Below are 17,552 nucleotides of genomic sequence, written 5' to 3' on the forward strand. Positions count from 1 at the left end.
CAGAGGACCCCGGAGGCTGTTCCCCTCAATAACAGGTTCTCCGCTTTGGAAGCTGTTGAGGGAGCTGACCTGCCGGGGCCCAGCAGCAGTAGCCAGGTCTGTGGCACTGGGACCGGTCCTGCTGCTCAGAAGGGAAGGGCGGAGAAGAGGAAGGCGGTAGTGATAGGGGACTCGATAGTCAGGGAAACAGATAGGAGGTTCTGTGGCAGTGAGCATGAATCCCAGATGGTATGTTGTCTCCCAGGTGCCAGGGTCCAGGATGTCTCTGATCGGGTCCACAGGATTCTAGAGCGGGAGGGAGAACAAACAGAAGTCGTGGTTCATGTTGGTACCAATGACATAGGTGGGAAGAGGGATGAGGTCCTGAAAAGTGAGTTTGGGGAGCTAGGCAGAAGGCTGAAGAGCAGGACCTCAAGGGTAGCAATGTCGGCATTGCTGCCAGTGCCACACGATAGTGAAGGTAGGAATAGGAGGAGATGGCAGGTAAATGCGTAGCTGAGAAGTTGGTGCAGGAGGGAGAGTTTTAGATTTTTGGATCATTGGGATCTCTTCTGGGGAAGGTGGGACCTGTACAGAGAGGACGGGTTGCACCTGAACCTGAGAGGGGCCAATATCCTTGCTGCCAGGTTTACTAGGGTGGTTCAGGAGGGTTTAACTAGATTGCGAGGGGGAAGGGAACTGTTGGAGTAGGTCAGAGGAAGGGGATGGGGGAATAGTCAGATCTGACCTGTAGAGAAGCTTTGTGGAAGGAGTACAGACTATAAAAGTAGTAAGGTGGATGGGCTAAAGTGCATTCACTTGAATGTGAGAAGCATCAGGAATAAGGGAGACAAACCGAGAGCTTGGATAAGTACATGGGACTATGATATTGTGGCTATTACAGAGACATGGCCGACATCAGGGCAGGAATGGATATTGAATATTCCTGGTTTTCAGTGTTTTAAAAGGGATAGGGAAGGGGGGAGAAGAGGAGGAGGGGTGGCGATACTGGTCAGGGACACTGTTACAGCTGCAGAAAGGGTGGATAATGTAGAAGGATCCTCTCTAGAGTCAATATGGGTGGAAGTTAGGAACAAAAAAGGGGCAGTTACCCTCCTGGGAGTATTCTATAGGCCCCCCGGTAGCAATAGGGATACTGAGGAGCAGATTAGGAGGCAGTTTTTGGAAAGATGCAAAAATAACAGGGTTATTATAATGGGAGACTTCAACTTTCCAAATATTGATTGGCACCTACTTAGTGCCAAAGGTTTAGACGGGGCGCAGTTTGTTAAGTGTGTCCAGGACGGATTCCTGATGCAGTATGTTGACAGACCGACTAGAGGGAATGCCATATTAGATCTAGTTTTAGGTAATGAACCAGGTTAGGTGACAGATCTATCAGTGGGTGAGCATTTAGGGGACAGTAACCATTGCTCCATAACCTTTAGAATTGTCATGGACAGGGATAGGAGCAAAGAGGACAGGAAGATATTTAATTGGGGAAAGGCAAATTATGAGGCTATAAAGCGAGAACTTGGGAGTGTAAATTGGGATGACATTTTTGAAGGGTAATGTACTATTAAGGTGTGGTCCATGTTCAGGGATCTTTTGCAGGATGTTAGGGATAAATTTGTCCCAGTGAGGCAGAGAAGGAATGGCAGGGTGAAGGAACCATGGCTGACAAGAGAGGTGGAACAACTAGTTAGGAAGAAGAAGGCAGCATACATACGGTGTAAGCAGCAAGGATCAGACAGGGCCCGTGAGGAATATAGAGTAGCAAGGAAGGAACTTAAGAAAGGGCTGAGCAGAGCGAGAAGGGGACATGAAAAGGCCTTGGCGAGTAGGGTTAAGGAGAATCCCAAGGCTTTTTTCACATACGTGAAGAGCAGAAGGATGACGAGAGTAAAGGTAGGAGCAATTAGAGACAAAGATGAGAAGATGTGCCTGGAAGCTGTGGAAGTGGGTGAGGTTCTCAATGAATACTTCTCTTCAGTATTCACCAAGGAGAGGGGTCATGATGATGCTGAGGAGTGTTGGTGAGGGTAATGTTCTAGAGTATGTAGGTATCAAGAGAGAGGATGTGTTGGAGCTGTTAGAAAATATTAGGACAGATAAGTCCCCGAGGCCTGACGGAATATTCCCCAGGCTGCTTCGTGAGGCCAGGGAGGAGATTGCTGAACCATTGGTTGGGATCTTTGAGTCCTTGTTGGCCATGGGGATGGTACCGGAGGATTGGAGGATGGCAAATGTTGTCCCCTTATTCAAAAAAGTTAGTAGGGATAGTCCAGTGAATTACAGACCAGTGAGCCTTACGTCTGTGGTGGGTAAGCTGTTAGAAAGAATTCTAAGAGATAGGATCTCTGAGCATTTAGAGAATCATGGACTGATTAGGGACAGCCAGCACGGCTTTGTGAAGGGAAGATCTTGCCTCACAAGCCTGACAGGGTTCTTTGAGGAGGTGACCAGGAAGATTGATGAGGGTAGTGCAGTGGATGTGGTCTACATGGATTTTAGTAAGGCGTTTGATAAGGTTCCGCATGGTAGGATTCTTCGGAAGGTCAGAGGCCAAGGGATCCGGGGAGGTTTGGCAGTGTGGATTCAGAATTGGCTTGCCTGTAGAAAGCAGAGGGTTGTGGTGGAGGGAGTGCATTCGGATTGGAGGGCTGTGACCAGTGGTGTCCCACAGGGATCGGTTCTGGGACCTCGACTTATTGTGATATTTATTAATGACTTAGATGAGGGGGTGGAAGGGTGGGTTAGCAAGTTTGCAGACGACACAAAGATCGGTGGTGTTGTGGATAGTGTGGAGGGCTGTCGAAGCTTGCAGAGGGATATTGATAGGATGCAGAGCTGGGCTGACGTGGAAGATGGAGTTCAATCCAGAGAAGTGTGAGGTGGTACACTTTGGAAGGACAAACTCCAAGGCAGAGTACAAGGTAAATGGCAGGATTCTGGGCAGTGTAGAGGAGCAGAGGGATCTGAGGGTTCATTTCCACAGATCACTGAAAGTCGCCTCACAGGTAGATAGGGTAGTTAAGAAAGTTTATAGAACATAGAACATAGAAAAACTACACCACAATTCAGGCCCTTTGGCCCACAAAGCTGTGCTGAACATGTCCCTACCCTAGAAATTATTAGGCTTACCCATAACCCTCTATTTTACTCAGCTCCATGTACCTATCCAACAGTCTCTTGAAAGACCCTATCATATCAGCCTCCGACTGTTCTCATTGGAGAGGAGGAGGATGAGGGGAGACATGATAGAGGTGTACAAAATATTGAGAGGAATAGATAGAGTGGACAGCCAGCGCCTCTTTCCCAGGGCACCAATGCTCAAAACAAGAGGGCATGGCTTTAAGGTATTGGGTGGGAAGTTCAAGGGAGATATCAGAGGGAGGTTTTTCACCAAGAGAGTGGTTGGTGCATGGACTGCGCTGCCTGGGGTGGTGGTGGAGGCTGATACATTGGTCAAGTTCAAGAGATTGTTAGATAAGCATATGGAGGAATTTAAGATAGAGGGATATGTGGGAGGAAGGGGTTAGATAGTCTTAGGTGTGGTTTGAAGGTTGGCACAACATGATGGGCCGAAGGGCCTGTATTGTGCTGTATTGTTCTTTGGTTCTAGACATCAACTGCACTACCCTCAGCGATATATCTTGCTACTTCTTCAAATATCTTTATCAGAATTTCACACCAACAAAACCATGCTGACTATCCCTGAACAACCCAGGCCTTTCCAAGTGTAGATTAGTCCTGTCCCTCAGAATTATTTCCACTAACTTCCCTACCATGACGTTGGGGTCACCAGCCTGTAGTTAGCTGGCTGATCCCTGCTGCCCTTGATCAAAGGAACCACATCTGCCGTCCTCCACTCACCTGCACATCATCTGTGGCCAGTGAAGGTTCAGTCATTTCGGTCCATGGATAGCAAAGGTTCAGAGGGATATCGGCCAAACATGGGCAAATGGGACTGGCTCAGATGGGAATCTTTGTTGGCATGGACCAGATGGGCTGAAGGGCCTGTTTCTGCACTGTATGACCCTGTGACTCTATGAGCTGTATCCCAGGCCACAGTGGGAGATCGCTGGGACCCTGACAGAAATCATGTCCAAATGTCTTTGAAATGTTGTTGATGTACCTGCCTCACCCACTCCCTCTGGCAGCTCCTTCCATATACGCACCACCCTCTGGGTGAAAAACCTGCCCCTCAGGTTCCTATTAAATCTCTCCCCTCTCACCTTAAACCTGTGCCCTCTAGTTCTTGATTCCCCAACCCTGGGGAAAAGACTGTGCACATTCTCCCTATCTATGCCCCTCATGATTTTATACACCTCTATAAGGTCACCCCTCATTCTCCTACACTCCAATGAAAAAAGTCCCAACCTACTCAACCTCTCTCCATAACTCAGTCCCTCGAGTCCTGGCAACATCCCTGTAAATCTTTTCTGCAGTCTTTCTAGTTTAATAACATCTTTCCTATGGCAGGGCGACCAAAACTGCACACAATACTCCAAGCGCGGCCTCACCAGCGTCCTGTACAACTGCACCATGACCTCCCAACTTTTATCCTGAAAACCCTGACTGACAAAGGCCAGCGTGTCACAAGCCGCCTTCACCACCCTGTCTACCTGTGACCCCACTTTCAGGGAACGATGTACTTGTACTCCTAGTCCCTACAGCATTCCCCAGGGCCCTTCCGTTCACTGTGAAAGTCCTGCCCTTATTTGTCTTCCCAAAATGCAACACCTCACACTTATTAAACTCCACGTCAGTTCTCTGAGGAAGGGCTGGACAGAAAGGGCTCGTATCCCCTGGAGTTTACAAGGGTGACAGGATGGGTGTGGAGAGGCCATGTCCTCCTGTGGGACGATCCAGCAGTAGGGGTCAGTGAAGATGAGGGGTCACTGTGAGGACAGAGCCAAGGCAACATTTGTTCTCACAGTCTCTGTAACGTCCTTTCTCTGAGGGCAGTGGAAGCAGAGTGTGAATATTTTTAAGGGAGAGGTAGTTAAGCTGGGGGCAGGGAAGGAGGGAGCGTGATCAGCTGTGAAGTTTGGAGCAGCTGCTGGCGGTAGTCTGTGTGTACAGGACGGAGAGCCCTCCCTCCTTGCCCTGTCAGGTAGTGCGTGTGTGATAGAACCAACCCCCTCCCGAATCCATCAGAGGGCCTCCCTGGGATCTGCCCTCAGCACCCACCTCTGATGCCACCTGTCCCAGTGACCTCCTGCTGTCTCTCCCCACTATCACAATGTCCTGGTCGCCCCCAATGAATGGGACAACACCCCATCCTGGAACCACGCCTGTGGCCAGGGAGACATCCACCTACCCCCGACAATAAGAGCCCCATCAGTGAGCAGCGCTCTCCTTAAACCCCACCCCGTACAGAACGCCCCTCACCCCACCCAAGGAACCTGCTACCCCAGTGTTCAGCAGTGAACACCAGTGAGAGAAGGCGACACACTCAGTGACTCCCACACCAACTGCCCTTACCCTGCTCAGTCCCACTCACCCCGCGTCTCCCCATTCCCTCCCACCCTCACCGAAGCACCACAGTGACAGCAGCTACTGCCGAAGCTCCACACTGACGGGAGTTCCGTACAGGCGGCGACGGGGTGTGATGGTCACACTGACAGGGGAGTTCTGTACAGATGGCGACAGGGTGTGATAGTCACACTGACAGGGGAGTTCTGTACAGACAGCGACAGGATGTGATGGTCACACTAAGAGCAGGCAGTGTACAGGTGGCACTGGGGTGTGATGGTCACACTGACAGCAGGCACTGTGTACAGGCAGCGATGATGGTCACACAGACAGCAGGCACAGTGTACAGGTGGTGACGGGTATGATGGTCACACTGAGAGCAGGGACTGTGTACAGGCGGCAATGGGGTGTGATGATCCCACTGACAGCAGGCACTGTGTACAGGCAACGATGGGGTGTGATGATCACACTGACAGCAGGCACTGTGTACAGGCAGCAATGGGGTGTTATGGTCACACTGACAGCAGGCACTGTGTACAGGCAGCAATGGGGTGTTATGGTCACACTGACAACAGGAACTGTGTACAGGCAGCAATGGGGTGTGATGGTCACACTGACACCAGGGACAGTGTACAGGCGGTGATGGGGTGTGACAGACACACTGACAGCAGGCACTGTGTACAGGCGGCGATGGGTGTGACAGTCACACTGACAGCAGGGACTGTGTACAGGCAGTGGGTGTGATGGACACACTGAGAGCAGGGACTGTGTACAGGCGGCGATGGGGTGTGACAGACACACTGACAGCAGGCAGTGTACAGGCGGCGACGGGGTGATGCACAGCCCAGGAACATGCTCATGCATCAGTGACTGAAGCACAGACACACAGACCAACATGCGCCACCTTTTTGGGCTTTGCTCCTCGCTGCATGAACGAAACGGTAGAGGTGAAAGGTTAAATGGCCGCTATCTGTTTGCAACAGCCGACTGGTGAGGCTTCCCAGCAGGGACCCGGGCTGGCAGGGTCCGGGGCTCACAGCGAGCCAGCTCCACGTGGGGAGAGGGTGAGGGGCCACGACTGGAGGGGTGGGGTCGAGGGGGTCCCAGGGCCAGACATGGGCCAATGCCAGTCTGCAGGCTGGGAGGGTCCATGTCCGATGTGGGTATCAGAGGAGCTGATGTCAGACTGCAGACTGGGAGGGTCCACGTCCAGTGTGGGTATCGGTGCGGCCAACGTCAGCCTACAGGCTGGGAGGGTCCACGTCCGGTGTGGATATCGGTGCAGCCAACGTCAGCCTGCAGGCTGGGAGGGTCCACATTTGGTGTGGGTATCGGTACAGCCGGTATCAGCCTGCAGGCTGGGAGGGTCCACGTCTGGTGTGGGTATCGGTGCAGCCGGTATCAGCCTGCAGGCTGGGAGGGTCCACATTCGGTGTGGGTATCGGAGGGAAGGCCAGCGTTTACTGCCCACGGCAGTGGCCGGAGCTCTGCGACTCCGCACAATTTCCAGTAACCCCCGAGTCGGCCAGGTCGGCACACTGGGTCAGGACAGGTGACTTCCTCAGGGCCAGAACCACATGTGCTCCTACACCAACAGTCCTTTCCTGGTCAACATTACCACTTACAAGTTGGTTTTTAAATTTCAGACCATAAAATGAGTTGAGGTTGCCGAGCGGCCATGGTGGGTTCGATCCTGGATCTGGATTGTTGTCCCAGCCCCTGCCCCCCACCCCACCATCATCCGGATACACCGGCCGGACGTTACACTCAGAACACGGGAGGCCCGACAATCCCCACCTAATGCCTGTTGCTCACGGGTCATGCCCCTGACGCGTAAATCACCAGAGTCACCATATCCACGTGGGACTGCGGTGCTGCCTGGTGACGGGCAGTACACGGTACTCACCAGCTTGCTGCTTTTAGGTGTCTCAGCAATCTCTGCAAAAGAGAACAGAGACAGGTAAGTCACGTGACGCACGGCCGAGAGACTTCCGCAGCGCACCAGCTCAAAGCTCTCGGGCACCAAGCTGTTGCCCCTCACCACACCTTGGTTCCCTGGGTGCAAGCCTGAGCAGCAGCCACAGCCCTCAGAAAGGGGCTGTTCCTCCCACGGTTCTCATGCTGGCTCTCTGACAGAACCACCCAGTTCAGCTCGCATTCCAGTTCTCTCCACAGAGCCTTGATTTGCTGTTCATTGGGAATGTGTCGAATTGTTCTTGGGAAGTATTGTGGAGCGAGCCTCCACTACCCTCTAAAGTGGCTAACACTACAGAGTGAAATCATTTCTCCACAGCTCGCCCCAGTCCTTCCACCAACTGACAATACCGACTGACCTGCCGGTTGTGACAACATACTCGGACCAATTCCCGACTTTGTACACTGATGTTTCAGGATCTGGGTGCCAGACACAAGGCCGGCAGTGAGTGCCCACCCCTAATGCCCTGGAGGTGGTGAGGGGCCACCTCTTGAACTGTTACACTGTGTGGTGAAGGTGCCCCACTGCTAGAGGGAGGCAATTCCAAGAGGTAGACCCGGTGACAGTGAGGGACCAGTCCTACATTTCCAAGGCTCGATGGTGTAAAACTGAGTGAGCTGTACCACCATTTAATGGGATCACGGCCAACCCTGTGCCTCAAACACTCTCCCACCCAGTTCCCGTGTTCCTCAAACCCACTGTCACCCACGAAACCACAGACGCTGACTTTGAACACATTCAACAACTGAACTCCTGGAACATACGATGAATTTCAAGAGCAGTGAATTGAGAACCTGACCAGGAAACAAGTTGTCTTAGATCCACTGAGAAAGTATTAATTAATAATCTTATTGTGAAGGAGTTCCTTTGGAAAAAGTGACTATAATACCATAGAATTTTACATAAAGTTTAAACGTGATGCAGTTCAATGTGAAATCGGGTTTTTAAACTAAACAAAGGAAATCATGGAGGGGTGGGGAGGCAGGTTGTCTGTGGGAACTTGGAAAACCACACTAAAAGGTGAAGCAAAAGACAGACACCAGCACGGACACAGTGCACGGTCTGCAATGCACACACATTTCTTTCTGCCACAACAGGAAGAGTGGTCCAACCAATGGTCACAGTAGGAATTAGTTTAGAACACAAGGAAAACCCAAGGACTGGTGACGGACACAGCGTGATGTCGATCAGCTGCAGATGTGGGCAGTGAAATGGCAGATGGAGTTTAACCCGGATAAATGTGAGGGGTTGCACCTCAGATCTTGTGCTGATCAGCTGGCAGAAGTATTTGCGGACATATTTAACCTCTCCCTGCTTCAGTCTCAGGTTCCCTCCTGTTTTAAGAAGACCACCATCATCCCAGTACCAAACAAAAGCAAGGTAACATGCCTCAATGACTACTGACCAGTGGCTCTGACATCCACCATCATGAAGTGCTTTGAGAGGTTGGTCATGGCTCACATCAACTCCAGCCTCCCAGACAACCTGGACCCCCTGCAATTCGCCTATCGCCGAAACAGGTCTACAGCGGATGCCATCTCCCTGGCCCTACACTCAGCTCTGGAGCATCTCGACAGTGAAGACACATACGTTGCACTTTTGTTTATTGACTACAGCTCTGCCTTCAATACAATAATTCCAAGCAAACTCGTCACCAAACTCCGAGACCTAGGACTCAACACCTCCCTCTGTAACTGGACTTTCTAACAAACAGACCACAATCAGTGAGGATGGGCAGCAATACCTCCCGCACAATTATTCTCAACACTGGTGCCCCACAAGGCTGCGTCCTCAGCCCTCTACTCTACTCCCTATACACTCATGACTGTGTGGCCAGATTCTGCTCTAACTCTGTCTACAAGTTTGCAGATGATACCACCGTTGTAGGCCGTATCTCAAACAGCGATGAGTCGGAGTACAGGAAGGAGATAGAGAGCTTAGTGGAATGGTGTCATAACAACAACCTTTCCCTCAATGTCAACAAAACTAAAGAGCTGGTCATTGACTTCAGGAAAGGGGACGGTGTACATGCACCTGTCTACATCAATGGTGCTGAGGTCATGAGGGTTGAGAGCTTCAAGTTCCTGAGAGTGAACATCACCAACAGCCTGTCCTGGTCAAATCATGTACATGCCACGGCCAAGAAAGCTCACCGGCGCCTCTACTTCCTCAGGAAGCTAAAGAAATTTGGTTTGTCCCCTTTGTCTCTCACCAACTTTTATCGATGCACCATAGAAAGCATCCTATCTGGATGTACCAGGGCTTGGTACGGCAACTGCTCTGCCCAGGATTGCAAGAAACTGCAGAGAGCTGTGGACACAGCCCAGCGCATCACGGACACCAGCCTCCCCTCCTTGGACTCTTGTCTTTACGTCTCATTGTCTTGGTGAAGCAGCCAGCATAATCAAAGACCCCACCCACCCGGGTCATTCTCTCTTCTCTCCTCTTCCATCGGGTAGAAGATACAGGAGCCTGAGGGCACGTACCACCAGACTTAAGGACAGCTTCTACCCCACTGTGATAAGACTGTTGAACGGTTCCCTAAGCAGATAAGGTTTTCTTTATCTTTTTATTAGGGTTTAAGTATTAGTTTTTAATAGGGTTGTAATTTATTAGAGTTAGTGTTTTATAAGGTACTTCTATAAGGGTGTAAAAGTTTAAGTGGTAGAGTAGGGGCTGGACTGCGCAGGCGCAGCACAGGCAGTTTAAAAAGCCAACCACCATATCCAGTGGGCAGCGTCGGAGCTGGCAGCAGAGTGAGAGGTAGCAGAGTGTTCTGGGCTTTGGCTCAAGGGGCTTCGGCGTCAAGGGGCGAGGAAAGGTGGGTGACTTGAGTCAAGGAAGGAGTATGAGTGTGGTTTCCAGTACTCGGTGTCAGATGTGGGAGTTTCCGGAGTCTCCCTGCCTCCGGGAAGGCTACGTCTGCACCCGGTGTGTCAAGCTGCAGCTCCTGAGGGACCATGTTAGGGAACTGGAGATGCAGCTCAATGACTTGCATCTGGTCAGGGAGAGTGAGGAGGTGATAGAGAGGAGTTATAGGCAGGTGCTCACGCCAGGAACATCGGAATCAGGCAATTGGGTCACAGTCAGGAGGGGGAAGAGTCAGGTACTAGAGAGTGCCCCTGTGGCTGTACCCCTTGACAATAAGTACTCCTGATTGAGTACTGTTGGTGGAGACAGCCTACCTGGGGGAAGCAACAGTGGCAGTGTCTCTGGCACAGAGCCCGGCCCTGTGGCTCAGGAGGGTAGGGAAGGAGAGAGGAGGGCACTAGTGATGGGGGACTCTATAGTCAGGTGGGCAGACAAGTGATTCTGTGGATGCAGGAAAGAAACTCAGAAGGTAGTTTGCCTCCCAGGTGCCAGGGTCCAGGACGTTTCTGATTGCGTCCAAGATATCCTGAAGGGGGAGGGAGAACAGCCAGAGGTCATGGTACATATCGGTACCAACGACATCGGTAGGGAAAGGAATGAGGTCCTGAAAAGAGACTATAGAGAATTAGGAAGGAAGTTGAGAAGCAGGACCTCAAAGGTAGTAATTTCCGGATTACTGCCTGTGCTAAGAGACAGTGGGTATAGGAACAGAATGAGGAGGATGTTAAATGCGTGGCTGAGGGATTGGAGTAAGGAGCAGGGATTCAGTTTTCTGGATCATTGGGGCCTCTTTTGGGGCAGGTATGACCTGTTCAAAGAGGACGGGTTGCACTTGAATCCCAGGGGGACCAACATACTGGCGGGGAGGTTTGCTAAGGCTACTGGGGAGAGTTTAAACTAGAATTGTTGGGGGGTGGGATCTGTACTGGACAGACTGGGGAAGAGGTGTTTGGCTCTCAAATAGAGGAGGTTAGGCAGGTGATATAGAAGGGACGTGTTCAGACAGGCTTGAGATGTGTCTATTTTAACGCAAGGAGTATTGTAAACAAGGCGGATGAGCTTAGAGCTTGGATCGATACTTGGAGCTATGATGTGGTGGCCATTACGGAGACTTGGATGGCTCCGGAGCTGGAATGGTTGCCTCAAGTGCTGGGTTTTACATGTTTCAGGAAGGACAGGGAGGGAGGCAAGAGAGGTGGGGGAGTGGCACTGTTGATCAGAGATAGTGTCACGGCTGCAGAAAAGGTGGACGTTGCGGAGGGATTGTCTACGGAGTCTCTGTGGGTGGAGGTTAGGAACAGGAAGGGGCCGATAACTTTACTGGGTGTTTTTTATAGGCCGCCCAATAGTGACAGAGTTATTGAGGAGCAGGTAGGGAAGCAGATCCTGGAAAGGTGTGAGAATAACAGAGTTGTTGTGATGGGGGATTTTAATTTCCCAAACATCGACTGGCATCTCCAGACAGTGAGGGGTTTAGATGGGGTGGAGTTTGTTAGGTGTGTTCAGGAAGGGTTCTTGACACAGTATGTAGATAGACCTACAAGAGGAGAGACTGTGCTTGATTTGATATTGGGAAATGAACCTGGTCAGGTGTCAGATCTCTCCGTGGGTGAACATTTTGGCGACAGTGATCATAATTCTATCTCCTTTACATTAGCACTGGAGAGGGAAAGGAACAGACAGGCTAGAAAGGCATTTACTTGGAGTAAAGGGAATTATGAGGCTCTCGGGCAGGAAATTGGAAGATTAAATTGGGAACAGATGTTCTCTGGGAAAAGTACAGAAGATATATGGCAAATATTCAGGGGATATTTGTGTGGAGCTCTGCATAGACATGTTGTGATGAGACAGGGGACTCATGATAGGATACAGGAACCATGGTGTACAAAGGCTATAATAAATCTAGTCAAAAGGAAAAGAAAAGCATACAAAAGGTACAGAGAGCTAGGTAATGTTAGAGATCTGGAGGAGTACAAGGCTAACAGGAAGAAACTAGAAAGAGATTAGGAGAGCCAGAAGGGGACATGAGAAGGCCTTGGCGGGCAGGATTAAGGAAAACCCCAAGGCGTTCTACAAGTATGTGAAGAGTAAGAGGATGAAATGTGAAAGGATAGGGCCTATCAAGTGCAGCAGTGGGAAAGTGTGTATGGATCTGGAAGAAATAGCGGAGGTACTTAATGAATGCTTTACGTCAGTATTCACCATGGTAAAAGATCTGGGGGATTGTAGTGGGGACTTGCAGCGGCCTGAAAAGCTTGAGCATGTAGATATTAGAAAAGAGGTGGTGCTGAAACTTTTGGAAAGCATCAAGTTAGATAAGTCGCCGGGACCGGATGAGATGTACCCCAGGTTGCTGGGGGAGGCGAGGGAGGAGATTGCAGAGCCTCTGACGATGATCTTTGCATCGTCGATGGAGACGGGAGAGGTTCCGGAAGATTGGAGGGTTGTGGATATTGTTCCCTTATTCAAGAAGGGGAGTAGGAATAGCCCAGGGAATTATAGACCGGTGAGTCTTACTTCAGTAGTTGGTAAACTGATGGAGAAGATCCTGAGAGGCAGGATTTATGAACATTTGGAGACGTATAATATGATTAGGAATAGTCAGCATGGCTTTGTCAAGGGCAGGTCCTGTCTTACGAGCCTGATTGAATTTTTTGAGGATGTGACTAAACACATCGATGAAGGGAGAGCAGTAGATGTAGTGTATATGGATTTCAGCAAGGCGTTTGATATGGTACCCCATGCGAGGCTTATGGAGAAGGTGAGAAGACATAGGATCCGAGGGGACATTGCAGTGTGGATCCAGATCTGGCTAGCCCACAGAAGGCAAAGAGTGGTTGTTGAAGGGTTGTATTCTGCATGGAGGTTGGTGACCAGTGGTGTACCTCAGGGATCTGTACTGGGACCCTTACTCTTTGTGATTTTTATAAATGACCTGGATGAGGAAGTGGAGGGGTGGGTTAGTAAGTTTGCGGATGACACGAAGGTTGGGGGTGTTGTGGATAGTTTGGAGGGCTGTCAGAGGTTACAGAGGGACATAGATAGGATGCAGATTTGGGCTGAGAAGTGGCAGATGCAGTTCAACCCAGATAAGTGTGAAGTGGTTCATTTTGGTAGGTCAAATATGTTGGCGGAATATAGTATTAATGGTAGGACTCTTGGCAGTGTGGAGGATCAGAGGGATCTTGGGGTCCAAATCCATAGGACGCTCAAAGTGGCTGCGCAGGTTGACTCTGTAGTTAAGAAGGCATATGGTGTATTGTCCTTCATCAATTGGGGAATTGAATTTAGGAGCCGGGAGGTACTGTTGCAGCTATATAGGTCCCTGGTCACACCCCACTTGGAGTGCTGTGCTCAGTTCTGGTTGCCTCACTACAGGAAAGATGTGGAAGCCATAGGGAGGGTGCAGAGGAGATTTACAAGGATGCTGCCTGGAATGCAGAGCATGCCTTATGAAAGCAGGTTGAGGGAACTCAGTCTTTTCTCCTTGGAGAGATAGAGGATGAGGGGGGGACCTGATTGAGGTGTATAAGATAATGAGAGATATTGATAGGGTAGATAGTCAGAGGCTTTTCCCCAGGGCTGAATTGGTGGCCACAAGAGGACATAGGTTTAAGGTGCTTGGGAGTAGGTATAGAGGAGATGTCAGGGGTAAGTTTCTTTACTCAGAGATTGCTGAGTGCGTGGAATGGGCTGCCGGCAACGGTGGTGGAGGCGGATACGATAGGGTCTTTCAAGAGACTGTTTGATAGGTACATGGAGCTGAGTAAAATAGAGGGCTATGGGTAAGCCTAATAATTTCTAGGGTAGGGACATGTTCAGCACAGCTTTGTGGGGCGATGGGCCTGAATTGTGCTGTAATTGTTCTATTTTTCTATACAATAAGATGGACTATGACTTCACAATCTACCTTGTTGTGACCTTGCACCTTATTGCACTGCACCTTCTCTGTAGCTGTGACACTGTTATTGTTTTTACCTGTACTACATCAATGCACTCTGTACTGACTTAATGTAAATGTACTGTGTAATGAATTGACCTGTACGATCGATATGCAAGACAAGTTTTTCACTGTACCTCGGTACAAGTGACAATAATAAACCAATACCAATACGAAGAGGCAGTACTCTCTGAAGGGCAAGACCCTTAACAGTGTTGAAGAGCAGAGACCTTGGGGTGCAAGTCCATGGCTTACTGAAAGTGGCTACCCAGGTAGACTGGGTGGTTAAGAAGGCTTATGGAATGCTTGCTTTCATTAATCGGGGTACTGAGTATAGGAGTCAAGAAGTTATGATGCATCTCTATAGAACTGTGGTTAGGCTGCATTTCGAGTATTGCGTGCAATTCTGGTCACCTCACTACAGGAAGGATGTCGAGGCTTCAGAGAGGGTGCGGAGGAGGTTTACCAGGATACTGCCTGGATTAGAGGGCATGTGCTATCAGGAGAGGCTGGATAAACTTGGGTTCTTTTCTCTGGAGCGGCGGAGGCTGAGGGATGATCTGTTGGAAGTATATAACATTATGAGGGGCATAGATAGGGTGGACAAGCAATATCTTTTTCCCATTATTGAGCGATGCATTTAAGGTGAGAGAGGGTAGGTTCTGAGGAGACGTGAGGGGTAAGTTTTTCAGTGAGAGACTGGTGGATGCCTGGACTGCGTTGCCTGATAGGGTGGTGGAGGCAAATTCATTGGGGGCTTTTAGAGGGGCTTGGATGGGCACATGAATGAGAGGAAAATGGAGAGATATGGGCATTCTGTAGGTCGGAGGGAATAGCTATGTCGGCACAACACTGTGGGCCGAAGGGCCTGTTCTGTGCTGTACTGTTCTATGAAAAGTGGGATTTGGGGTGAATGCATGAAATTGGGACTAGCTGGGTGGGCACTGTGGTCGGCACAGACTGGTTGGGCCGAAGGGCCTGTATCCTTGCTGTGTTGCTCTACTGTAAAGGACAGAACTATGGTGGGTGGGAGCTGCTTCCTCACAGCCCCAGGGATCCAGGTTCAATCCTGACCGCCCATACGGTTGGTGTGGGGTTCGCACGCTCTACCTGCTTCCACCCACATCCAAAAGCTGTAGGGCTGGGTTATACAGCTGCTGTAAATCACCCCCGGTATAGGGCATTCCAATTAACACACTGACCGGCAGAGGAAGAGGCAGGGGCCAAGGGGGTGGGACTGATAGGACTGTTCTGCTGGGGCTGGCATGGACACGATGGGCCGAAAGGCTGCATCAGGGAAGCATGTCCCTTGGAAGAGAAAGCAGAGACTGGGCACTAGGAGTGTTCTAGAATTCAGCAGAGAAGAATCTAGAAAGCTCAGCCAGAACGCAAGAGTAGACTGGTGAGCCACAGTGGGGCGGGGGGGGGGGGGAACGACTCACGGACAGGGGTCTCGCGGGTGGCCCAGGGGGGATCTCGCTGGCGGGGATTTCACGGATGGCCCGGGGAATGGGGAATGAGGAAATGGGAGAGGAACCAAACAACAGAGGAGACAGAAAGCTGCCAGAAATGTTGGAAAGGAAGATCCCGTAGCAAACCAAGAGGTATCGTGGCAGCAGGGACGCTTGTGTCGTGTGAAAACTGATTCACCCCCGGGTCCCAATGACCTCCATCCCAGTACTGAGTGAGCTGCAACAACAGCGGGTGCCTGATGATCATTTTCCAAGGTCTGAGCGATGCAGGAGGGGTTCCTGTGGATTGAAGAATGGAAAACATGACCCCACACTCTGCAAAGGAGAGGCAGACAAAGCAGAGACCTACCGACCTGTTGGGCTAACATCAGTGGTGCGGAAAATGCAGCAAACTATATAGAACTATGTGCCATCAAGGCACTTAGAAATAACACAATCTGACATAAATAACAAACGGACATTGCTGGAAATACTCAAGGAGTCAGGCAACATCTGTGGAGAGAGGAGCAGAGTTAATGTTTCAGGTTGAAGACCTGTCTCACACCCACAGACACCGGGGGCCAAAGGGCCTGTCCCTGAGCTGTGCTGTTCCATTCTATGTTCTACTGTACCAACTGGATTGAAAGAAAACAAAGAGTCACAGAGTCAGACAGCACGGAAACAGGCCCTTCGGCCCAACTCATCCATGCTGACCAAGGTGTCCACCCAAGCTAGTCCCATTTGCTAGCGTTTGGCCCATACCCTTCTAAACCTTTCCTATCCCTGTCAAAGTACCTTTTAAATGTACCTTTCAAAAAGTACCTTTCGAAGCTCTGGTTAGGCCACACAGAGTACTGTGTCCAGTTCTGGTCGCCTCATTATAGGAAGGATGTGGAGGCGTTGGAAAGGGTGCAGGGGAGATTTACCAGGATGCTGCCTGGATTAGAGAGTATGGATTATGAAGAGAGACTAAAGGAGCTAAGGTTGTTCTCATTAGAGAGGAGGAGGATGAGGGGAGACATGATAGAGGTATACAAAATATTAAGAGGAACAGATAAGACTAGACAGCCAGCGGCTCTTTTCCGGGGCACCAATGCTCAATACAAGAGGGCATGGCTTTAAGGTAATGGGTGGGAAGTTCAAGGGAGACGTCAGAGGGAGGTTTTTCACCCAGAGAGTGGTTGGTGCATGGAATGCGCTGCCTGGGGTGGTGGTGGAGGCTGATACGTTGGTCAAGTTCAAGAGATTGTTAGATAAGTATATGGAGGAATTTAAGATAGAGGGATATGTGGGAGGAAGGGGTTAGATAGTCTTAGGTGTGGTTTGAAGGGCGGCACAACATGGTGGGCCGAAGGGCCTGTATTGTGCTGTATTGTTCTATGGTTCTAAATGTTGTTAATGTACCTGCCTCAACCACTTTGTCTGGTAGCTCGTTCCACATACGGACCACCCTCTGGGTGAAAAAGTTGCCCCTCAGGTTCCTTTTAAATCTTCCCCCCTCACCTTAAACCTGTGCCCTTCAGTTCTCGATTCCCCAACCCTGGGAAAAAGACTGTGTGCATTCACCCTGTCTATAATCTTATGCACCTCTATAAGATCACCCCTCATTCTCCTACGCTCCAGTGAAAAACGTCCCAACCTGCTCAACCTCTATCCATAAGTCAGTCCCTCGAGTTCTGGCAACATCCTCGTAAATCTCCTTTGCACTTTCCAGCTTAAAGGCATCTTTCCTACAGCAGTGACCAAAACAGAACACAATAATCCAAGCATAGCCTCACCCACGTCTTGTACAACTGTAACATAACCCCCCCAACTTCTACACCCAGTGCCCTGACTGATGAAGGCCAGCATGCCA

General features: G+C 50.3%; 1 protein-coding gene across 1 annotated transcript in view; it reads right to left on the bottom strand.

Moving 5' to 3' along the window:
* The window catches only part of LOC127579782 (dynactin subunit 1-like), a 73,369-nt gene that overhangs the window by 31,507 nt on the left and 24,310 nt on the right, over window positions 1–17,552 (bottom strand). Inside the window, exons 4-5 of the mRNA XM_052032711.1 lie at window positions 7,367–7,398; window positions 6,365–6,385 (exon numbers count right to left, since the gene is read on the bottom strand). Coding sequence (XP_051888671.1) covers window positions 6,365–6,385; window positions 7,367–7,398 — 53 coding nt within the window. The remainder of the gene's footprint in view (window positions 1–6,364; window positions 6,386–7,366; window positions 7,399–17,552) is intronic.

The sequence above is a fragment of the Pristis pectinata genome, chromosome 2 (assembly GCF_009764475.1).
Source record: "Pristis pectinata isolate sPriPec2 chromosome 2, sPriPec2.1.pri, whole genome shotgun sequence".
NCBI lineage: Eukaryota > Metazoa > Chordata > Chondrichthyes > Rhinopristiformes > Pristidae > Pristis > Pristis pectinata.